The following is a 24,099-nucleotide window of genomic DNA, read 5'->3' on the forward strand; positions in this document are numbered from 1 at the left end:
AAGAGGGCTGGGTGCGGTGGCCTCCCAGCACTTTGGGAGGCCGAGGTGGGCAGATCACCTGAGGTCAGGAGTTCGAGACAAGCCTGGCAAACATGGTGAAACCTCGTCTCTACTAAAATACAAAAATTGGCCGGGTGTGGTGGCATGCACCTGTAACCCCAGCTACTCGGGAAGCTGAGGCAGGAGAATGGCTTGAACCCAGGAGGCGGAGGTTGCAGTGAGCCAAGATCAGGGAACTGAACTCCAGCCTGGGCGACAGAGCGAGACTCCGTCCCAAACAACCAAAACACGGCAAGAGTAGTATACGTACCTAGCTCACAACATAGCTTCTTTCAACAGGTTTCACGGAGACACGTGAATCCACGTTCTTGTAAGACAAGTGCTATTCTACAGGGTATCTAGAGTGCAAACCCAAACCATGTCTTTTTCAGTAGATTTTTCATGTTGACATCATCTTATTTCATTTTAGGGAAAGTTTTTTTCTAAGGATGATAGCGAAAAGTCCTTTTGTCTTGTGACAATAGCAATTTTTATGTCAGCTTGGGTTTTTTCCTCCCATATTTCCAAGTAAAAGTCATAACTTTGTTACCACAATTTTGCCATCTGAGGTTAAACTGTTTGACCATGGCTTGACGACTATTTTATATTTAACATTTATAAAATATTAGACTGATAGTTCTTTAAGTTACCACCAGTGATAGCTCTGGAATCCCTGTTTTATTGATTTCCTGGTACATCCTTCTTAAGCACATGGGAAAACAGCACTGTAAATTTTGGGGGGTAAGGAGAACCTCCGTCAATTAATACATCAGCTTGATAAAATTCAAAGAAAAACATGATCAAATAAGTTCAGATTATATTTAACACATTCAGTTTCTAGAAGTAGTTTTGCTGAATAAATTCCCACCAGTTGAGCTAATGGAGCAACGGAGTTGCCAGTGCTTCCCGGAGGCTGCTGTGCTCAGCCAATTCGGAGGCATGGCGAGCCACACGGTGGGAGGTGGGTAGAGCAGGAGCCCTCCAAGGCTGGGCGCCACGTTGCTTTTCTCTTCTGAAATGGGAAGACAATGCTTCTGGCTATTGTATAAACCAGCCGAGGACTGCATTCATTCGCACATCAGCCAAGGCGTGAGCAGAATTAAAGCGCCTTCTAATTCGACCCCTGGCAACGTGCGCGTCACGGACAAATGTTTAGTTTTAACGCCTGGCTGCGTTCGCCTTGGGAAAACACACTTTAAAGAATGGCCAAGTACCTCAGCAGTCGCGGTGAACTGCACAAGATCAAAACCACCACGCCAACCCAGCGGTGGCCATCGTCCCCGCTGAACCCCGCCAACACCCCTAAGAACCCACCCATGTTTTCTGCTAATCATTTTTTTTTTTTTCTAAACAGCTCTGCACAGCCTTTCCTCATTCCGTTCCCGCTCTCCCCACCCACTCTGCATTCGATCCGAGGTTTCTGGTCCCCAGCTGGACATCACACCACCGACTCCCACTCAGGAGCCGGCCGGAGCCCGAGCCGCAGCGCAGTGGGCAGCTCCCCGCGCTCTCCGCCAGGCCCTCGGCCAGCCAGCCGCCACTCGGCCGCGAGTGATTGACAGGCGGCAGCAGCTATGGGCCGTGGAGGTGGGACGATGCGTCACTTCCTGGTCTTTTGCGGGAGCCGGGATATATAAGGGCAGTGCTCACGCACCGCTCTCGCTTACACAGTATGGCCGGCGACATTAGCTAGCGCTCGCTCTACTCTCTCTAACGGGAAAGCAGCGGAATACAAGAGACTGAACTGTATCTGCTTCTATTTCCAAAAGACTCACGTTCAACTTTCGCTCACACAAAGCCGGGAAAATTTTATTAGTCCTTTTTTTTAAAAAAGTTAATATAAAATTATAGCAAAAAAAAAAAGGAACCTGAACTTTAGTAACACAGCTGGAACAATCCGCAGCGGCGGCGGCAGCGGCGGGAGAAGAGGTTTAATTTAGTTGATTTTCTGTGGTTGTTGGTTGTTCGCTAGTCTCACGGTGATGGAAGCTGCACATTTTTTCGAAGGGACCGAGAAGCTGCTGGAGGTGTGGTTCTCTCGGCAGCAGCCCGACGCAAACCAGGGATCTGGGGATCTTCGCACTATCCCAAGGTGGGTCCCCGGGGCGCTCGCTGACATCCGGGCCTGGGGGCTGTCGCCGCCGCCGAGGCACCAGCCACGGGTGGGGCCCGAGTTCCCTCAGCTTTCAGGTGGGGGCAGGTCTGCGGCCGGGGGTCGCTTCGGCGGCCTTGGAAGGTGCGCGGTTTGGGGGAGAGCGGCCATGTCCACGCGGGCCGGAGCCGGCTTCTCCCGCTGTGGTTGCCGCGCCTGGCACTGCCCTGGGGGAGGGGAGGAGGCCGGCGCGGCCGCGTGCTCAGGTAACGTCCCGCGCTGGGCGGCGGGCGGCGCGGCCCGGGGTGGTTTTGCGGCCCGTGCCTCCCGACATTCCCCTCCGTAGTAGTAGGAGGCAGGGGCCCCAGGTGGGGGTCGGGGGCGCCTGCGCGGGTCGCCTCCGGCAGGTGTGGCTCGGCAGACTTAGTCAGGCGCTAATTCGGGCGTGCCCGCTTCGGGGAATGGAGGGCGGGAGCTACGCTCGTTCTTGCCTCGGGCGCGGATAGGAGGGGCCCTCCCGGCCTTGTCTGAGGGGCTGGCGAACAGGCCTCCCACCCGCGGGGTAGCATGTGGCGTTCGGGCGGCGGGGATTGGGCGGGAGCAGTTGTGTCGCAGTGGCGGGGCCCCACCGCTGCCTTAACGTGCTCTGCGCCAGAGCCTTTTCGGGGCGGCTGGGCAGACGGCGCAGTCCCCGGGGCCGCCCTCGACACGGCCGCTGAGCCCGCCGAGGGCTGCTCCCCAATCTCTTGACCTTGGGTTGTGTAACCTGCTACGGAGCCGGCGGAGCGGGGCGGGAGAGGTGCGGGGGGAGGGAGGCCCGCCTGCCCCAGGACATAATGCCTATAATGCCTTAAGCTTGAGCAAAGGAATCTGGGGCCCACTCCCACTGCGGGCCGTCACGCGAGAGATACTTGGGCTGACCGCGCCGAAGAGGCGTTTTAGTTGGTATTGCTGTGGAAATCCATGCTTATATAAAAGCCCAGAGATCCCGTGGATGCTTGGGCCTTGTTCCTGGCGGCGGTCGCACCGGTGGCCACCCATGGCCTTCCTAGGCCCTGCCACCGGATCCCCGGCTCCTCTGCGCACAAGTGCGGCTAGGGTGGCGGTGCAGCGAGTAACCGGCGTGGCCAGCTTCATTGAGAGGCGGCGACCAATGGGCTTCTGGGCCCGACTCAGAGCCTGGTCGCAGGGTGTAGGACCAATGGGCGTTTTAGGAATGTTAGCTGTTCTCGGAGCTGTCCCTTGACAAAAAGCAACTGGAAAAGGGAATCCAGGCAGACACGTGCCACCGAGACTTTAAGGCACGATGGGAAACCCAGTTTCTAGCAGTATATCTTGAACGATTCCGTTGTAGAAAAAAGTACTAGTGATAGTTAAAATGTCACACGTCTCATTTTTTCAAGCTTCGTGTGACACTTAAAATGTCTATAGCGCTTACTACGTGCCAGGCTCACGTGTAGATTATAGGAAGCGGACTTTGGTCATGGAGAAGCTTAGTATTTCCTTCATTTTACAGTTGAGAAAGATGATATTTGTGATAGGCGTTTGGTAAAACGATTGTGATCAGGATAATTAACTTAGAAAATCTTGGCAAGGAAGAACTAATGGGTAAGAACAGTCCTAGAAAACGAATAACAGAAATTGTCACTTTGGCTTTTAAATATTTGAGCCCTTAAATAATAGTCAGTACATGTTCTTAATAAAGGGGAGAAGGTTTTGTTCTCCCCAAGTTCTTGGCGGTTTGGCTGTTTAGAGCTTCCTGAGTCAAAGTGGAGAGAGGAGGAAGAGGCTTTTTACAAAGCAGCCTGCTTTTTTTAAATGTTTAAGAACCCTTTTTACTTTGTACTTTAATCAGCCCAAATGGTTTTACTGCTGCAGTGTGGCTCTTAAAATCATGTCCAAAGTTAAACTTTGAAGGACAAAATATTCCCTTGTGTAGATGATTTAGTGCCATCCATTTTGTGGGCATGTAACATTCATTGAACGGCTATTGGTAGTATACTGCCACATTGTAACTGTTGTAGATAAAGCAAGTTAAGCAAGAACTGAAAAATCTGTTGATTTAACTAAGGTCCCGTGATAACCTTCGTTGGAACATTTTTCAGTGACCACTCAAGTGGTTAGGTTATTTACCAGGATGTTAAAAAAAGCCTGAAATAGTAGGTGTTTCGCTGAGTCACCCAAAATCAACAGCCTAGCAGAGAGTATCATGGATGGAGTCTGGTCTGTGGGGACATGGGGCCAGCCCCAGAGACCCCAGGGAAGGATAATCGGTCATCTAGAAGAATAAAGCATGACATGTTTTACTCAAATGACATGATTAAGTGCATAGCCTCTGGAATAACAAGATTTGAATTCAAACAGCATTTAATAGCTGTGTGAGCTGTTTCCTCATCTGTACAATGGAGACAATAATGGTACATAGCTCATGGCAGTTGTGAAGAATAAATAGGTTAATATTTTATATGTAGTACTTAAAGTGTTATCTTTAACACTTTAAAGACAGGATCCCTCTGTAGCCCAGGCTGGAGTGCAGTGGCACGATCATGGCTCACTGCAGCCTTGACCTCCTGGGCTCTATTAAGATGTGAATAAACTAAAAGTAGGTTAAAAGATGAACAGACTGAATTAAAATAAATCTGCTTATAAATCATAATAAACATAGGGATATAGAAACGATTAAGAGAGTGAAAGACTTAAATGTCCAAAGAGAGCATTAGTATTGATGCTAAAGACAAGGATAACAAGATAAGGATATTAGGGAGAAAAAAATCCTGGAAAAATAGCTTTCCAAAACTAACGCAAGAAGAAATAGAGAACCTTAAACAGTCCTAGAACACCTAAATAACTTGAATCAGTCAATCATCTAGGCCCAGATGGTTTCGCTGGAGTGTTCTATATAATTCAAGGGAGAAAATATCCAACCTTTTTCACACATTCTTCCGGGAAACAACATACTTCCCTCGGTTTGCTCATCTCAAATTCTGAAATATTTTTTTCTTCTACACGATATTTACCTTTCATATTTAGATCTGCAATCCATCTGGAATTGATTTTGTGTGTGGTGTGAGGGAATAGAATTCACTTTAAACAAACTTGGCTCATCAGTCCAAGCTTTAATGCCAAGTTAAGCTGGAATCCTTTCTGAATGTACACCTTTTTACTAAACACTGCTTCCCTCTTGTAGACTGTTGAAGATAATTTATCTTAATAAGTGAACAAATTATGTAATACTGAGAAATTTAACAAAGAAAAATCTTTTATGATGTAGCTTGGGTTAAACAATACTGTTGGAGAAAAGCAGCAGTCCAGGTTATATCCAGATGAATAAAGGACAGTTAAGGGAGAGGCAGTTTCTTAGGGGTAACCTGCAGTTTTCTCTGATTTTTCGGATTTTAGGGATGTTGAATAAAAATCAGTGACCATTTAAAAAATGGTTTAGTTGTTGGATCAAAGTGCTGTAACAAACAAAAACCTTTTGTAAGAAATGGCAGCTTTGGGGAGGGTGAGAGTAGTAGGGAGGAAATCTGTTAGAAAATAGAAAATTTTGCTGAGAAAAGAGTGATTTTTCAGGACTGGAAATCCTATTACTGTGCTTTACTCAGATTTTATAAACTAAAACATAATTTTTAGTAAAGGACTGGGGCAGTTGCAAAGATAGTCATACCTCAGCTTAACTTTCCCCAAACTCCATGACTTATTTGACTACATCATTATGCAGTATTATTGCAATATCAATAATTTACATTGAAGGAATTTACAACCCATTGCCAAAAAACCTTTTAGTGTAATGTTTCAGAGTAGAAATGCTTCCTACTAAAGAATTAAGTTTCTTGTTACATTCCTCCCAGCAGTTTCAAAAAGGTGTCATGGCTGGGCTTGGTGGCTCATGTCTAATCCCAGCACTCTGAGAGGCCAAGGAGTTTGAGAACCCAGTCTGGGCAACATAGTGAAATCCTGACTCTACAAAAAAAAATGAAAAATTATCTGTGCGTGCTGGTCCATCCTGGTGCATGTCTGCAGTCCCAGCCACTCAGGAGGCTGAGGTGGGAGGATTTTTTTGAGCCATTGGGGGATGGAGGCTGCAGCGAAATGAGATTGCACCAGTGCGCTCCATCTGGTGACAGAGTGAAACCCTGTCTCAACAACAACGAAAATATTTCAACTGTTGTTTACAAACCATGTATCTTTAAGAAGCACATGTTGAAAGTAGCAGAAAACTGAGAGGAATATCCCGATTTGGGGTAAAAATTTGAGATAGAGAAACAATAATGTGATATAATAGGTTCCTATCTTTGAACAAAAGGAGGAGGCTTATTTCTCAGGGTATCTGAATTCACTGCCCCAGGAAGGCATCCTCAGAATCTAACTTCTGGACAGTCTAGCTTTACTCAAGAATGATCTGGTTTTAGGATGCCTTTTACCTAAAGACTGCTTACTACCTGGGGTAGAGGCACCCTGATGAATGTACTGTAATGAGAGTCTCTAAAACAGACCTAAAAATATGAGGTATGAGCAGAATTGAGAAGCTGCAGTGGCTTTGGATAAATTACATGAACTTTGAAACCAGCCGGTTTTACATTAGGAAGTAATGAGTAATCTAATGACCTGGAAGCTTTTCAAATAAAAACTTGCAGGCATCATCCTCAGAAAGTGTCTGACCTAACTGGGTATGGGAATAGGATCTATGTATTCAGTTTTCAGGTGATTAGAGCATAACCCTGCACTAATGGGATCCTTCTATATTTAAGTCCTTTGTCTTTTTTTTTGGACAGTCTCAGTCACCCAGGCTGGAGTGTAGTGGTGCCATCTCAGCTCACTGCAACCTTCGCCTCCCAGGTTCAAGTGATTCTCCTCCCTCAGCCTCCCTAATAGTGGGTACTACAGGTATGCACCACCATGCCTGGCTAATTTTTGTATTTTTAGTAAAAGACAGGGTTTCGCCATGTTGGCTAGCCTGGTCTTGAACTCCTGACTTCAAGTGATTGAGCCATCGCCCCTGGTCCCTTTGTCCATTTTTTAATCACTTTTTTTGCTGAGTTGTGTGTAGGTGTTTCTTTTACTTTGGACATTGACCCCTTATGAGGTGACTTGGAAGTATTTTATTCTGCAGGTTGTTTTTTCACTCATTTCTTTTGGTGTATAGAAATGTTTACATTTTAGGTTTTCAAGTTCCATTTGTCTGTTTTTGATTTTATTGTATGTCATATCCAGTAAATCATTGCCAAATGTAATGCCCTGAAGCATTTACCCTATGTATTCTTCTAGGAGTTTTATTCGCTGTTAATGTTTAGGTCGTTGATCCATTCTGAGTTTATTTTGTTTATGATGTAAGGTAAAAGTCCAACCTAATTTTGTTTGCATGTGGACATCCATTTTTCCCAGCACCATTTGTGGAAGAGATGTTTTTCCCTGTTATGTAGTCTTGGGACTCTTGTTCAAGATACTTGAGCTCAGTCATTTACTTCTTTTTTTGAGACACGCTTGTCTTGCTCTGTCTCACAGGCTGGAGTGCAGTGGTGTGATTTTTGGTGCACTGCAGCCTCCGCCTCCTGAGTTCAAGTGATTCTCCTGCCTCAGCCTCCCGAGTAGCTGGGACTACAGGCCTGCGCCACCACACCTGGCTAATTTTGGTATTTTTAGTAGAGACGGTGTTTCGCTATGTTGGTCAGGCTGGTCTTGAACTCCAGACCCCAAATGATCCGCCTGCCTCAGGCTCCCAAAATGCATTTAATCAGGCGACATAGAGAAGTCTTGTTATAATATAATTATCTTGTCCCTGTAGACATTCCTAAGTTCTATTTTTATTAGACCTCAGCCTCTAAGAAAATGTTTTAAATATAAAATGTGGCATGCCACTAAAGTGTTGTTTTTCAGACATACAATTTGTGTGCTGTTATTAATATAGAACATCTATTTCTTTGGGATCATTTATCATGATCTCTGATTATATTTAATATTTTAGTATCTAGTCTTTAAGTGAAATTAGGGTATCTCAACCTCAGCATTCTTGACATTTCAGTTCAGATAATTCACTGTTGTCAATGACTATCCTGTTAATTATACTGTGTGTAGCAGCATCCCTGGCCTCTCTATCCACTGCATGCTGGCAACACAACCACCACCAGAGTTGTGATAAAAAATGTCTCCAAATGTTGCCACATGTCTTCCGGGTGGCAAAATTATTACAAGTTGAGAACCACTGAGTTAGATCAAAGAGGTGGCATTTAAGATGAGAAAAAGGAATTCAAATCAGGAAATACTCAATCTACGTACTTCTTTGTGTTTTATAAGCACCTAAGAATTGTGTGCTTTGGGCCAGGCATGGTGGTGCATGCCTGTAATCCCAAATTCCAGCACTTTGGGAGGCTGAGGCGGGTGGATTGCTTGAGGTCAGGAGTTCGAGACCAGCCTGGCCAGCATGGTGAAACACCTTCTCTACTAAAAATACAAAAAAAAATTTAGCCTGACATGGTGGCAGATGCCTGTAATCCCAGCTACTCGGGAGGCTGGGGCAGGAGACTTGCTTGAACCTGGGAGGTGGAGTTTGCAGTGAGCTGATAGCGTACCACTGCACTCCAGCCTAGGTGACAGAACAAGACTCCATCTCAAAAAAAAAAAAAAAACAAAAACACGAAAATTGTGTGCTTGAATAGCTTTATAATAATTTCTAATGACTAGGTCAGTATTAGTGATCTGTAATGTGAACAAATCCCAAAATCATCTTGCTATCTTGCTTCTCTCTTCTGCTTTATATCCATCAATTTGATTTATTGAACTCTTTAAATAGCAAGGATTGCCAAATAGATCAGTTTTATAGTTTATAATAGACTAGTGTTTCAAAGTCTCAGTGTGTAGTGTACTTCGGAGTGAAGCAGAGACAAGACCACCATCACTACTGAGCCTGATAAAACATTCTAGCTTAATACTATCTTTTTTATTTTTGACACACAATCTCACTCTGTCGCCCAGGCTGGAGTGCAGTGGCATGATCTTGGCTCACTGCAACCTGCTTTAGAAAATGGCTCTGTCGACTGTATAAAGCACTTTGTCTTTTCCATCATTAATTTGATCAGAAAGCAGACCACTGAAAACCTTTCCTCCAAAACAAGAGTCAGCAAACTTTCTGTAAAGGACTATAGAGTAAATTTTAAATTTTGCAGGGCAGACAGTCTGTGTTGCAATTACTCAGCTCTGTCCTTATAGGGAGAAAACCATAGTCAATGTATAAATGAATGGGTGTGGCTAGGTTCCAGTAGAGCTTTATTTACAAAAGCAGGCCATTTTTTCCCACAGAAATGTGATAGAAATAATTCGTGCTGAAATTTTCAACTGTTGCAGAGTTTTTCACCTCTTTTATGTACATGTATAGCATTGTATTGACTTCTTTTTTCTTTCATCTATCTTGCCCTCTGATTTATTTTTCTTGAGCCTAGCAGCTCTGGGAAATGCCTTTATCATCACTAGGTTGATAGACAGTTTAACTGTTTGTCCTAGGTTGCTTAAAGTAATTGTTTTCTTTGGTACTATGATTGAAACATTCTGATTACTGGAGCATTACTATTAGTTGAGGAAAGGTTTGGATGGAGAATTTTATTAACTGATGATGAGTGAGTATAAGAGCATTCTGAAGCCAATGGGTTGGCACGTGCCTATAGTCCTAGCACTTTGGGAGGCTGAGATGGGAGGATCTCATTAGCCCAGGAGTTTGAGACCAACCTGGGCAACATAGGGAGACCTCATCTCTACAAAAAATTTAAAAATATATTAGTAAGGTGTAGTGATACATGCCTGTGGTCCCAGCTACTTGGGAGGCTGAGGTGGGAGGATCTCTTTGAGCATGGCAGGCCAAGGCTGCAGTGAGCTGTGATTGTACCATTGTTCTCTAGCCTAGGTGACAGTGAGACTGGCTGAAAAAACAAAAGGTTATTTCTTTCTGCCATTACAGAAGAAGCATGCTACACTGTCTTCTCTTATTTTTTTTTTTTTTTTTTTTTTTTTTTTTTTTTTTTTTTTTTTTTTTTTTTTTTTTTGAGACAGAGTCTCGCTCTGTCGCCCAGGCTGGAGTGCAGTGGCGCGATCTCGGCTCACTGCAAGCTCCGCCTCCTGGGTTCACGCCATTCTCCTGCCTCAGCCTCTCTGAGTAGCTGGGACTACAGGCGCCCGCCACGACGCCCGGCTAATTTTTTGTATTTTTAGTAGAGACGGGGTTTCACCGTGGTCTCGATCTCCTGACCTCGTGATCCGCCCGCCTCAGCCTCCCAAAGTGCTGGGATTACAAGCGTGAGCCACCGCGCCCGGCCTGTCTTCTCTTATTAAAATGCAATTAATAAACTCTGGACAGAATGCATTGTTGAGCAGCTATCCAAGGACTCTGAGAAGTAAATTTTAGCAGGTGAAATGGAGAAGAAAGCCAGAACTTTAAATTCCACTGAACCAGCAGTGAATTTCCTGTTTTTTTTCCCCTCTGGTATCTCCTCGCCGATTTCTCCTGGGCTTGCCAGAAACCCAGAACTGAACAGTAGGGGCAGGCAAAAATAGTTCCAAGAAAGGCTGTCTAATTCTGGTCTGCAAAGAAAGAAAGAGACGCCCCTTTGAATCAGAGTGGAGGAAATCTCTTTTTTGCTTTTGTTTTGTTCTGTTCTGCCCCAATCCCCTTGTAGGCCTTTAGCAGCTGTGGTAGTTAGGCAGATGTCTAAAACGAGAGAAGGGAATTGTTTTTTGTTTGTTGTTTGTTTTTGAGAGGGAGTCTTGCTCTGTAGCCGGGGCTGGAGTGCAGTGGCACGATCTCAGCTCACTGCAAGCTCCGCCTCCTGGGTTCATGCCATTCTCCCACCTCAGCCTCCTGAGTAGCTGGGACTACAGGTGCCCGCCACCACGCCTGGCTAATTTTTTTTTGTATTTTTAGTAGAGATGGGGTTTCACCTTGTTAGCCAGGATGGTCTTGATCTCCTGACCTCGTGATCCTCCTGCCTCCGAGAGTGCTGGGATTACAGGCATTAGTCACCGCGCCCGGCCAAAGCCCTGTTTTTATAGATAGTGGATGAAGAAGAGTCCGTCCCCTATCCCGTATGTGAGTCAGGCATTGTCAGAGAGATTATGGAGAGTTGAAGAAAGTAAACCTATAAAGTTTTATATGAACATTCCTTAGCCATTTTGCATGGATCTGACCCTAAACAGCACATCAGAGGCTTTGAAAACTAGAATACACAATAGACTGCCTCTCCAGGGCCAGCCTGGCCATTGGGTGGCAAATAAGTGGGGCAGATGCAGATAGCATAGCAAAGGAGTTCATAACGAACCTGACATTGGAACCATAACACAACCTACAAACGTTGAGTAAAACCTTGAAGCCTGAACCAAACGAGATTGTCTGCTGAAAGTTTTTAAAAATCAAGACCTAGAATGATGTAACATGTCAAAATATCCAGGATGCCATCCTAAATTAGTCAACATACCCAAAACCAGGAAAATCTTAACATCTCAAAGGAAAAGGCAGCAGACACCAACCTCAAGGTGACATGGACCAAGACTTTAAAGCATCTGTGCTACAAGTTGTAAGGGTGAATACTTTTTGTTTTAAGAGAGGGTCTTGCTCTGTTACCCTGGCTGGAGTGTAGTGGTGTGATCATGGTTCACTGCACCCTCCACCTCCTGGGCTCAAGCAAACTTACCACATCAGCCTACCGAGTAGCTGGGACTGCAGGCATGCACCACCACTCCCAGCTGCCTTTTTTCTTTTTAAGAGACTGGTTATTGCTATGTTGCCCAGGCTGGTCTTGAACTTCTGGCCTCGTGATCCTTCTTGGCCTCTCTGAACCACAGTGCCTGGCCACAACAGCCTTTAAAAAAAGAGAAAACAAAAATAAGAAAGGAAAAGACTATTATACTGTTTAGTTCAGCCATGGAACGTGTTTAAAAGTCTTAATAGAAATGGTGAATATAACTGAGAAAGGGAGGGTGGGATTTGTTAGTGCGTCCAGTGGGTAAAAAAGAATATGTGCAAGAATAAGTTATAGTGGGAAGTCAGTAGGTGATGACTTAAGCAGGTAGCATTATTGATGGACCTGAATTAGATAAGCTCTTAAAATATCTGAAATTTTAATGCTTGTAATACTTAAATCATAGTGGGTATTTTTATTTACCTTCATATTCAGGAATGGGAGTCTTAATAGATAATTTTTGAAAGGATTTTGTAAATTTATCTTAGTCAAGTGAAGCAGGATTTCATTCCCACGAGTAAAGTTTATTTTTTTGAGATGGAGTTTCACTTTTGTTGCCCAGGCTGGAATGCAGTGGTGTGATCTCGGCTCACTGCAACCTCCGTCTCCCATGTTCAGTCTCCTGCCTCAGCCTCCAGAGTAGCTGGGATTACAGGCGCCCACCACTACACCCAGCTAATTTTTGTATTTTTAGTAGAGATGGGGTTTCACCATGTTGGCCAGGCTGGTCTCAAACTCCTGACCTCAGGTGATCCATGCACCTTGGCTGCCCAAAGTGGTACAGGTGTGAGCCACTGTGCCTGGCCAAGTTTTTTTTGTTTGTTTGTTTGGTTTTTGTTTGTTTGTTTGTTTGTTTGGTTTTGAGACAGAGTCTCCCTTTGTTGCCCAGGCTGGTATGCAGTGGCGAGATCCTCAGCTCACTGCAACCTCCACCTTCAGGGTTCAAGTGATTCTTCTGCCTCAGCCTCCTGAGTAGCTGGGATTATAGGCGTGTGCCACCACACAAGCCAGGGGTAATTTCAAGGGTTATCACAGTATATGTCCTGCATATGTATTCTTTCCATATATGAACAAATTGTTAGCACCCTTTTTAAAGAACCTTAAAACTTTTTAATAGCTCTTTTTAAAAAGTTGCTTAGTCATGTTATAGTCAAATACAGGAACTCAGCTCTGTAATCATTAGCAAGCCTAACACATTAAAGATTTTTGCGTGGGTATTGGTACGCAGATGGGTCAGTAACAGTTTCTTATAGCAAAATGGTGAGGCAGGCACAAAATTCTACCAGGTATGTTTGGTGTTGTGCTTCCTTTTTAATACAAACAAATAAAACATTTTGCTGTTGGATTTCGCTCAAAAGGTCTTCTCTGGTTAACAAATGATTTGTCAGCTGGACACGGTGGCTCACACCTGTAATCCCAGCACTTTGGGAGGCCGAGGCAGGCGGATCATCTGAGGTCAGTAGTACGAGACCAGCCTGGCTAACATGGTGAAACCCTGTCGCCACTAAAAATACAAAAATTAGCCAGGCGTGGTGGCACGTGCCTGTAATCCCAGCTGCTTGGGAGGTGGAGGTTGCAGTGAGCAGAGATCATGCCACTGGACTCCAGCCTGGGTGACAGAGCAAGACTCAGTCTCAAAAAAAAAAAAAAGATGTGCCATTTTTGTGAGTATAGAGCAATGGCCTTGTCAGATATCATAGGGCTTTAAATTTTTTCTTCTTTTTTTAAAGACTAGGGTATTGCTCTGTCGCCCAGCCTGGTCTCAAACTCCTGAGCTTAAGCCATCCCAGTCCCAAAGTGCTAGGATTACAGGCGATTCTCCTGCCTCAGCCTCCTGAGTAGCTGAGATTATAAGCACCCGCCACCACGCCTGGTTAATTTTTGTATTTTTAGTAGAAACAGGGTTTCACCATGTTGGCCAGGCTGGTCTCAAACTCCTGACCTCAAGTGATCCACCCGCCTTGGCCTCCCAAAGTGCTGGGATTACAGGCGTGAGCCACCACGCCCGGCCTAAGAAATATTTCTGGCAAACAGCTGGGCATGGTGGCACATGCCTGTGGTTCTAGTTACCTGAGAGACGGAGGCAAGAGAATTGCTTGAGCCTGGGAGGTCAAGGCCGAAGTGAACTGTGATTGCACCACTGCACTCCAACCTGGGCGACAGAGTGAGACCCTGTCTCAAAAAATAATAATATCTGTCATGTTAAGCTGTTCCATGGAATTACATTGTCTTTTTATAATGGGCACACTAGTGAAAGAATGAACACTTTCCTAATTCTATTCTCAGGCAAATTAAGACTAGTTTGTTCATGTCCATATGACCTTCATTGCTATGGTTGCTTGTACTGCACATTTCCTGTTAAATGGGCTTTCTCATTGCATTTGGAGAGCTGCTTAGTATTCCCAAAATCTTCTAGGTGTGCTTGTAATTGGCAAAGTCATTCCAGTTTTTTGTGAGTGCTATAAGAGTAACATCACTCACTCTGTCCAGACAGACAGGCTTTCAAATTTCTATGCCAATTAGATTGGTAAAATTATGCTCTTCTCTTTTTTTAAGTGTTCCTTAAGTTTAAAATCTGCACATGTTTTAGTCAAAGTATCCCATTGAATTTCTATAATCATTGATTAATTAATGGTTTACCTTGGTTTTTGGACCTTTGAACATTTTTTTGCCTATTTTTCTTTTAGTAATTTGTAAATACATAGTATAATGACCAATTTTTGTTTCATATATAGCATAATATACCTATCATTTATCTGGATATGTTAATACAGATTATTTTGAAAGAAACTAAAAGTTGGTGTACAATATTAATTAAAAATGTGGTCTTCATAAGAAAAAGTGTGAGCTTTGTGATTTTTATGAGTAGGTGGGTACTATTGTGGATTAATCGTAATTTTTTTGTTAAATGATAGATCTGAGTGGGACATACTTTTGAAGGATGTGCAATGTTCAATCATAAGTGTGACAAAAACTGACAAGCAGGAAGCTTATGTACTCAGGTAAGTCCTGTAAAACAAGTGTTAGGTAGCTAATTTCAGTCCTAATCATAATGTGAAACAGTTAAGTTCCTCTCAGTTGCAATTCTGGGGTTTGTTTTGTTTTGTTTTGTTTTTTGAGACGGAGTTTCACTCAGTCACCCAGGCTGGAGTGCAGTGGCGCGATCTCAGCTCACTGCAACCTCCACCTCCCTGGTTCAAGCAATTCTCCCACCTAAGCCTCCTGAGTAGCTGGGATTACAGGCATCCTCCATCATGCCCGGCTAATTTTTGTATTTTTAGTAGAGACGGGGTTTCACCATGTTGGCCAGGCTGTTCTTGAGCTCCTGACCTCAGGTGATCCATCCGCTTCAGCCTCCCAAATTGTTGGGATTATACACGTGAGCCACTGCGCCCAGCCTTTTTTTTTTTTACATTATTCTTAAAAATATGGTATAAAAGGAAACATTTAGTGTAACGTGAATGTTTCTAGGACATAGGTTTTGAAGCCTCACCGGACAGTTCAAGGTGGTTTCCTTCTTTTCCTCCCAATTGATAAAGAAGGACCTCTTAATCAGAAGTTCAGGCAAAGGGAAAGTTAGCTTCTCTATACAAATACAGTTGTCTAATTGGTATATAAAAGCTCATCACCTTTTTTGTAGTTGCAGAGTTATTTTATTCAATAAATACTTCGAATGCTTATAGTATATATTGTGATGGGCCTTGCAGGGGGATACTGGACTAAACAGCCCCCCCACCTTTTTTTTTTTTTTTTTTTTTTTTTTTTTCTGAGGCGGAGTCTCAGTCTGTCCAAGCTGGAGTGCACTGGTGCAGTCTTGTCTCACTGCAACCTCTGCCACCCAGGTTCAAGCGATTTTCTTGCCTCAGCCTCCCAAGTAGCTGGTATTACAGGCACCTGCCACTGTGCCCGGCTAATTTTTGTATTTTTAGTAGAGATGGGGTTTCATCGTCTTGGCCAGGCTGGTCTTGAACTCCTGACCTGGTGATCCACCTCGGCCTTCTAAAGTGCTGGGATTACAGGCATAAGCCACCGTGCCTGGCCTCTTTTTTTTTTTTTTTTTTAAACTAAGCTTATATTATGAATATGCGAATGTTTATCAAAATGCTTACCATGTGCCAAGCCCTGGGGATGTTTTGTATACTAGAAAAAGAAAAGAATAATGTGTTACTTGCTTCCTTGAGATCCTAATATTTAAAAGTACTAGCCAAAATTGTAAATGATAATTAAATTGGTTGATTGCACCCTCAGTAGTACATTAGTATTGTTATAATATTGTGACTTTTTTCAACTGCAGTGAGAGTAGCATGTTTGTCTCCAAGAGACGTTTCATTTTGAAGACATGTGGTACCACCCTCTTGCTGAAAGCACTGGTTCCCCTGTTGAAGCTTGCTAGGGATTACAGTGGGTTTGACTCAATTCAAGTAAGTAAGCAAACATTTAAATATTTTTTCAGGCATAAATGTTAGGGTTCTTATCCTGTAATATGCAAAGTAAATAAATTTATATACTTACTGCCTTTGTTACGATGCTTGCAAACACGTGGTAAGGTATTCATACCTTAGGAAGAGATCTGATTCTCAAGAACAGCAGAAAATATGAAGGAAGCAGAGAATGAGTTAGGATGAAATTCAAATGGGAGAAAGAAATGAAGAAGCCAGGCACTTCCAGTAGTTAATTTCTTAACATGGTTACTTATAATAATAGAGAAATGGTAAGAAAAGAAGGAAAAGCAAGAAAAATGTCATTACCGAAATTGTCCAGTCTTTATAATGAAGAGTCAGGTTGAAGAGCAACAGTCAGTATTGAGTTAAATTCTCATACTTTTCAAGAACTAAGGTGTTTTTACCTAGGGTATAATTTTCTGATTAGCAGTTGTTACATTTTATTTTTTTTTATTTTTTATTTTTTTGAGATGGAGTTTCGCTCTTGTTTCCCAGGCTGGAATGCAATAGCACAATCTCAGCTCACTGCAATCTGCGCCTCCCAGGTTCAAGCGATTCTCCTGCCTCAGCCTCCCAAGTAGCTGGGATTACAGGTGCCCACCACCAGGCCTGGCTAATTATTTTGTATTTTTAGTAGAGACAGTGTTTCACCATGTTGGCCAGGCTGGTCTCTTTACTCCTGACCTCAGGTGATCCACCCGCCTCAGCCTCCTAAAGTGCTGGGATTGCAGGCGTGAGCCACTGCACCCGGCCTGAATTTTAATCTTTAACTTCATAAGGAAAGGATGGATTGTCATTAGTACTCAATACAGTTTTTGTTGTTATGAATTGATCCTTGTAAGAAATCTAAAGCAATGTGTGCTTAACCGATGCTTAAAACTAATGTTATTCCCCCCAAATTTTTGCTTATATGACTATTAATAAGCTCAGTTTAGAAACTACAGTTCTAGAAAGGAATATACTTGGTGTTAATAGTTGTTATGACCCATCATCACTAGACTGGGCTTTTTAAAAAAAAGAGAGAGAGAGAGAGAGATGGGGCTTCAGGATGTTGCCCAGGCTGGACTCCTGGGCCAAGTGATCCTCCTGCCTCCTAATAGCGAGACTACAGGCATATGCTACCATGCCCAGCTAAAATATTTGAGTTTTGATTTTGCCGAGTTTTGATAGGTGGAAAATAGTTGATTAGCTTTGAAAAGTGATAGAATTCTACATCTAAAAGTTATCTTTTTTTTCTTTTTTAATAAAGAGCTTCTTTTATTCTCGTAAGAATTTCATGAAGCCTTCTCACCAAGGGTACCCACACCGGAATTTCCAGGAAGAAATAGAGTTTCTTAATGCAATTTTCCCAAGTAAGTTTAAATAAAATATAAAACTGTTGTCTTCTTAAAGATAGAAAGTGCAACCTCTCAGAGATCTTTCTATATGAGAGCATACGTATGCAGATATAGCATTCTACACACTAATATTTGCTTTCCTTGTGGGTTTTTTGGTTTGTTTTAGACAGGGGTCTCCTTCTGTCACCCATGCTGGTGCAGTGGTGTGATCACAGCTCACTGCAGCCTCAACATCCCAGGTTCAAGTGATCCTCCCGCCTCAGCCTCCCAGGTAGCTGGGGCTACAGATGCGCACCACCCCACCTGGCTAATTTTTTTTTTAATTTTTAGTAAAGACGAGGTTTTGCCATATTGCCCAGGCCGGTCTTGAATGCCTGGGCTCAAGGGATCCACCTGCCTTGGCCTCCCAAAGTGCTAGGATTACAAGTGTGAGTTACTGCACCTGGTTCATATTTACTTTGACTTGGATGTTTTAGGAGTACAGTAGTGATCTTTATATAGCCTGTAATTCAAAATATGCAGAATTTATAAAGAGCATTAAAATATCAGATAAAATATTTTTAGTTAAGATTGATAGCTTATTGCAAATTATGTATTACACACATGTACTTGTAAAAATAATTGTGTATCATAAATCAATGCTGTTTAAATGATGGAATTTTAAAATGTAGAATTGATCACCTGCCTCCTCTGGTTTTTCATATAGCATAGAGAGAGTTCATCTTCATCTGCCCAGTCACTCTACTTTGTGTCTCACTCAGTGGTTCTTTTTGCGTTTTTGTTTGAGACAAGCTTTCACTTTGTCTCCCAGGCTGCAGAGCAGTGGCATCTATAGCTCACTGCATTGTCAAACTTTTGAGTTCAAGCACCCAGCTAATTTTTATTTTATTTTTAGTGGAGACGGAGTCTCGCTGTGTTGCCCAGGCTGGTCTTGAACTCCTGCCCTCTAGCAGTCCTCCAGCCTCAGTGGTTCTTAACATATAGATCATAATGTCCTTTGACAATATGAAGAAGGATATGATTCCCTTCAGAAAAATGCCTAGTGCTCTGCTCCAGCATTTTATATAATAATTGACCTGGCTTTTTAAAATTGCACGGTGTAAATTAGTGTTTCTTGAATGAAATTGGTAAGGGTTTCTTTCATCCTTTTACTAAGCTTTTATTTGTAGAGGTCAGGGAACTAAAGGTTATCTGATAACATCCTTACTTCCTAGGTAAGGCTGAAAACCTAAGATAATTTAGTAACTTTGCACAAAGTTGCTCATAAGCATGAAAATCGAACTTAGCACATCTACTAATATGAAGCCAAACCAGGCTAATCAGAGTGTTGGGTGTTTAGTGCAAATACCCACCAAGTCAGTCGATCCTGCTTATCTGGGAATTCACCTACTGTTTTCATTCTTTTCACTGATGACATTTCTTTTTTCTTGAGATGGCGTCTCGCTCTGTCACCCAGGCTGGAGTGGAGTGGCATGATCTTGGCTCACTGCAATCTCCGCCTCCTGGGTTCAAGCAGTTCTCCTGCCTCGGCCTCCCAAGTAGCTGGGATCATGCCTAGCTAATTTTTGTATTTTTAGTAGCGACGGGGTTTCATCATGTTGGCCAGGCTGGTCCCGAACTCCTGACCTCAAGTGATTTGCCCACCTCTGCCTCCCCCAAAAGAGGTGGGATTACAGGCATGAGCTACTATGCCCGGTCCACTGATGGATGACATTTCTAATAAGTGGCAAATAGTATCATTCTGCTTATTGTGGAAGGGTAGTAACAAACCATCCTATTAAATGGATGTGTTATATTTATTTTGCGTTCTCTTCCCTCAACAGATGGAGCAGCATATTGTATGGGACGTATGAATTCTGACTGTTGGTATGTTTAATGGAATTTTGTGGATTTTTGTTGTCCTATGTAAGATTTAAACTGCCAATTGTCATTTTTAGGAACTATTTTTAACTTTTATTTAGGTACTTATATACTCTGGATTTCCCAGAGAGTCGGGTAATCAGTCAGCCGGATCAAACCTTGGAAATTCTGATGAGTGAGCTTGACCCAGCAGTTATGGACCAGTTCTACATGAAAGATGGTGTTACTGCAAAGGATGTCACTCGTGTAAGCATTTTTAAGTTCAGGGTAACAAGTGCAAGTTTGTTACATAGGTAAACTTGTGTCATGGGGGTTTGTCGTACAGAGTATTTCGTCACCCAAGTGTTAAGCCTAGTACCCATTAGTTACTTTTCCTGATCCTCTCCCTCCTCCCACCCTGGGACTAAATTTTGGACTCATTTGAAGTTTATTTGTCAAACCTTTGTTAAACTCGGTCTTTTTTCCCCCCAGGAGAGTGGAATTCGTGACCTGATACCAGGTTCTGTCATTGATGCCACAATGTTCAATCCTTGTGGGTATTCGATGAATGGAATGAAATCGGATGTGAGTAGTTATATATTGCTGCAATAATTATTTAAATGTGTAATAGTCTTTCCATTCTTAACACTGTGAACTGTTTCTCTCAGGGAACTTATTGGACTATTCACATCACTCCAGAACCAGAATTTTCTTATGTTAGCTTTGAAACAAACTTAAGTCAGACCTCCTATGATGACCTGATCAGGAAAGTTGTAGAAGTCTTCAAGCCAGGAAAATTTGTGACCACCTTGTTTGTTAATCAGGTAATTTTATATTTTATTATTAATCAGGTTATTTGATTTTTAAAATCTTAAAGGAAATGAGACAGTGAGGCCTAAGATGTATTCTAAGATAGCACATATACCAGCCACTCAGATATCCAGAAGTAATACTGTTTGAGGTTACTGGTAGCTGAGAAGCTTTGTTTCATTAGACCTCTGTCAGTCCTTGTTTTCTATCTAGCCAAATTGATGGGTTCCTCCTGTCTTGCTATTGACAGGCCTGGTGGGAGGAACCATAAGATGTCCTGGTCCCTCCAGCACATAAGGCAGCTAAAATAACTCAGATGTCTTAGTTTCATTAAGATAAAAGTCTGTCACTTAACTGTTTTGGATGAAAATACTTCTGGATTGCAAACACTAATGGTTATTTAATTTTTTCCCCCAGAGTTCTAAATGTCGCACAGTGCTTGCTTCGCCCCAGAAGATTGAAGGTTTTAAGCGTCTTGATTGCCAGAGTGCTATGTTCAATGATTACAATTTTGTTTTTACCAGTTTTGCTAAGAAGCAGCAACAACAGCAGAGTTGATTAAGAAAAATGAAGAAAAAACGCAAAAAGAGAACACATGTAGAAGGTGGTGGATGCTTTCTAGATGTCGATGCTGGGGGCAGTGCTTTCCATAACCACCACTGTGTAGTTGCAGAAAGCCCTAGATGTAATGATAGTGTAATCATTTTGAATTGTATGCATTATTATATCAAGGAATTAGATATCTTGCATGAATGCTCTCTTCTGTGTTTAGGTATTCTCTGCCACTCTTGCTGTGAAATTGAAGTGCATGTAGAAAAAACCTTTTACTATATGAAACTTTACAACACTTGTGAAAGCAACTCAATTTGGTTTATGCACAGTGTAATCTTTCTCCAAGTATCATCCAAAATTCCCCACAGACAAGGCTTTCGTCCTCATTAGGTGTTGGCCTCAGCCTAACCCTCTAGGACTGTTCTATTAAATTGCTGCCAGAATTTTACCAGTTACCTCCACTTTCTAGAACATATTCTTTACTAATGTTATTGAAACCAATTTCTACTTCATACTGATGTTTTTGGAAACAGCAATTAAAGTTTTTCTTCCATGAGTTGAGTCCTTAAGAAAATGATTCCAGTTACTCATTTTGCATATTTGCTATTTTAACATTATTGGACCCTGCATTTGTAGTCCTTTGATTTCTTCCCTCTCCCTGGTGTCTCCCCCAAGACCCCAAATAAAGCAATACACTGTTAACACTGTGGGTTTATATACTAATTCTGTACCCCAGATGGGGAATGGGGGAGATGGTCCCTGAGCTTAATATTCTTTAAAGGGCATGGGAATTTAGCCTCTCTTTTATTGTAATGTGCTCTTTTGGAAAATAGTTGATTAGCAGGGAAGACCCAGAGTTGTAGATTGAGATTAGGGTGTACTGGCTGAACTGTGGAAAACATAAAATTCTATGTTCCTCAGTAAATGAGATTAGCGTCTAATGAGTAGCACGCCTTTACTAACTTAGTAGTAGTATAAAATCATTTTTTTTTTTTTTAGTTAATTACCAGAGAGATTTAGCATAGTTTTGTCCTGGATTCAGTAAATCAAGTCAGTTTGGATCATTCACCTTAACTTTTCCTTTAGCAGCCATTTCCACTAGTTTCCATTAAGTAGTGTTCTATAAACTTTGATCCAAAGCAGAATCAATGTCTTTTCCATCTTGTGACTTAAAGTTCTGTGAGTGTGATGCATGTGAGTGTTCTGACTTCATCTGTTCCTCTTAACTACGGTGTTTCCCTCACCATGGCATTCATAGGATGAAATGAATGACTGTCCAGAATGAGAATTTGTCCAGATTATTCAGATAAACATCATAAAGCAGAATACGTGAATAAGTAGAACATGAATAAATAAGTAGAATAACAAAATTCCAAAATACTCAATGGGAAATGACTAGTAATGTAGGCTTTCAAGAGTTGCTACCTTTTAGCTATATTTGCAGATACTCTGGGATTTTAAGGAACTGAGAAAACAGCAAAGTTGACTAAATTTTATATTTCTTGTCCTCTAAATATTTTGATAATTTCTGGATTGATGCAGTGATGTTTTTGTTCCTTCCGTATTTATAAATGAAACACCTTTTTTTAGTGTTTCTAAACCTAAAATCTACTTGGTTTGAAATCAAGTGGTTGGAACACTGTTTGACTTTTATTTGAAGCATGTTGTTGATTGAAAATTTCATTGAGGAAGTTTTCAATCAGTGTGATCAGTTCGATTCTGTAATGAGCACAGCACCTAATATTTTGAGGAGCTCTGTTTTGAGGACCAATGCGTAAGGTGGACTTTGTTCGTAAACAATATCCCAATAGATTTGTTGACTTGAGGTCTGTTTTTTTTTTTTTCTAATAGAATTAAGAATTCTAATGTTGAAAAACTGCACAAATTTTTATGGGACAAAGCCTAGAAAAGAGAAATGTAGATTGAATCATAATCTAAATCATGGTATGATAGAAGAGGGAAAGTTTTGGTGCCATAATTTCTCCTTTCACTGGTGTTGGACTTAAATCAGTTGAAATGTATTTCTGTACCACAATTTACGCTTCAATAAAAGTTTAATTGTCTAGTGACATTCAGAAACTTTTCTGTTGCCCTGTTTTTTAAAGTAGCCTACTTGACCAAATAGTATATATCTGAAGTTTAAAATCAATACAGCAATGTGTATTTATGAGTTTGGAGTTAGAGAGAAGTTTAAAAGTGTTAGGTCCCAACCTTTATTATTGACTAGACTCTTAAAACATTGGTTGAGGATGATCAAACTATAAGTTTCCTTATTTCATTCATGGTTATTTCTATTAAGTAGAAAAAAATTTATAACCTTGATCATTTTCTTTATTTTTTTAACTTAGGGCCTTGTTCTGTTGTCCAGGCTGGAGTGCAGTGGCTGTTCACAGGTGCGATCATAGCATACTGCTTCCTTGAACTCCTAGGCTCAAGCAGTCCTGCTGCAGCTTCCCAAGTAGCTGGGAATGCAGGCTTCTGCCATCACACTTGGCTTTGTCATTTTCTTTATTTGGCAACATTTTAGTTCTACAGTCAAATATGTAATAAGCTGAAAATCTTACGAAAATATATATTCTGATCTTTCTCAGAATATGCTTCAGTTAGAAAATATTTCCTCAATTTTCATTAAAAACAGATGGTGTTCCTAGAAAAGCAAAATATTACATATCTGTGCAATATGTAATTCACAAGATTCGTTTGCCAAAAACAGGTGAGTGAATTTGGGGGTTCATTAGTAAGCAGTCACCAAGTTTCCATCATAGACACAAGTGGTAATGTGGTATTATTTTATTCTCCTGGATGGACAATTGTGATGGATTTTTTGGGTTCCGGGCTTCAGGCTTTGCAATTTCATCCTCTGCCCTTCCTCTTGTCATAATGGAAGAGGTGCTGCTAATTTGGTTTCCATCCTTTCCTGCTTTCAGAGACTGTCCTGTGATTTCCTAAAATATTTCCACTAGTTTGTTTGAATTTTCTGATTTTCGTCCCTTAGGGCCCTCCACAGGCCTCTGTGCTAGTGCCTTGAATGATGGCAAGTGTCCAAAAAAATTTTTTTTTTCTTTTTAAGACATTTTTGTTCTGTCACCCAGGCTGGAGTGCAGTGGCATGATCTCGGCTCACTGCAACCTCCACCTCCCAGGTTGAAGTGATTCTCGTGCTTCAGTCACTCAAGTAACTGGAACTACAGGGATGCGCCACCACACCCGGCAAATTTTTGTATTTTTAGTAGAGACAAAGTTTCACCATGTTGGCCAGGCTGGTCT

At 42.1% G+C, this 24,099-nt stretch overlaps 1 protein-coding gene across 3 annotated transcripts; it reads left to right on the forward strand.

The window, feature by feature from the left end:
* Window positions 1–1,643: 1,643 nt before the first annotated feature.
* Window positions 1,644–22,912, forward strand: AMD1 (adenosylmethionine decarboxylase 1). Of its 3 annotated transcripts, XM_055261474.2 has the most exons (9): window positions 1,644–2,131; window positions 14,769–14,855; window positions 16,148–16,274; window positions 17,545–17,647; window positions 19,456–19,498; window positions 19,594–19,738; window positions 19,964–20,056; window positions 20,140–20,295; window positions 20,699–22,912. In XM_055261474.2, the coding sequence occupies exons 1-9, from the start codon at window positions 2,022–2,024 to the stop codon at window positions 20,837–20,839; spliced, it is 1,005 nt and encodes a 334-aa protein (XP_055117449.1). In that variant the 5' UTR covers window positions 1,644–2,021; the 3' UTR covers window positions 20,840–22,912. The 3 variants fall into 3 exon arrangements, with proteins under 3 accessions (XP_055117449.1, XP_055117457.1, XP_055117464.1); XM_055261482.2 differs by lacking the exon at window positions 14,769–14,855 and having other exon boundaries at window positions 1,690–2,131; XM_055261489.2 differs by lacking the exons at window positions 14,769–14,855; window positions 16,148–16,274; window positions 17,545–17,647; window positions 19,456–19,498 and having other exon boundaries at window positions 1,690–2,131.
* Window positions 22,913–24,099: the final 1,187 nt, after the last annotated feature.

This window comes from Symphalangus syndactylus, chromosome 2, assembly GCF_028878055.3.
Source record: "Symphalangus syndactylus isolate Jambi chromosome 2, NHGRI_mSymSyn1-v2.1_pri, whole genome shotgun sequence".
NCBI lineage: Eukaryota > Metazoa > Chordata > Mammalia > Primates > Hylobatidae > Symphalangus > Symphalangus syndactylus.

Excerpts from the sequence above, each read along its gene's own strand:
- AMD1 (XM_055261474.2), top strand. The coding sequence starts at position 2,022 with ATGGAAGCTGCACATTTTTTCGAAGGGACCGAGAAGCTGCTGGAGGTG. Across the intron at positions 16,275-17,544 it reads GTGGGTTTGACTCAATTCAA|AGCTTCTTTTATTCTCGTAA; the intron begins GTAAGTAAGCAA and ends TTTTTAATAAAG. Across the intron at positions 19,499-19,593 it reads CGTATGAATTCTGACTGTTG|GTACTTATATACTCTGGATT; the intron begins GTATGTTTAATG and ends ACTTTTATTTAG.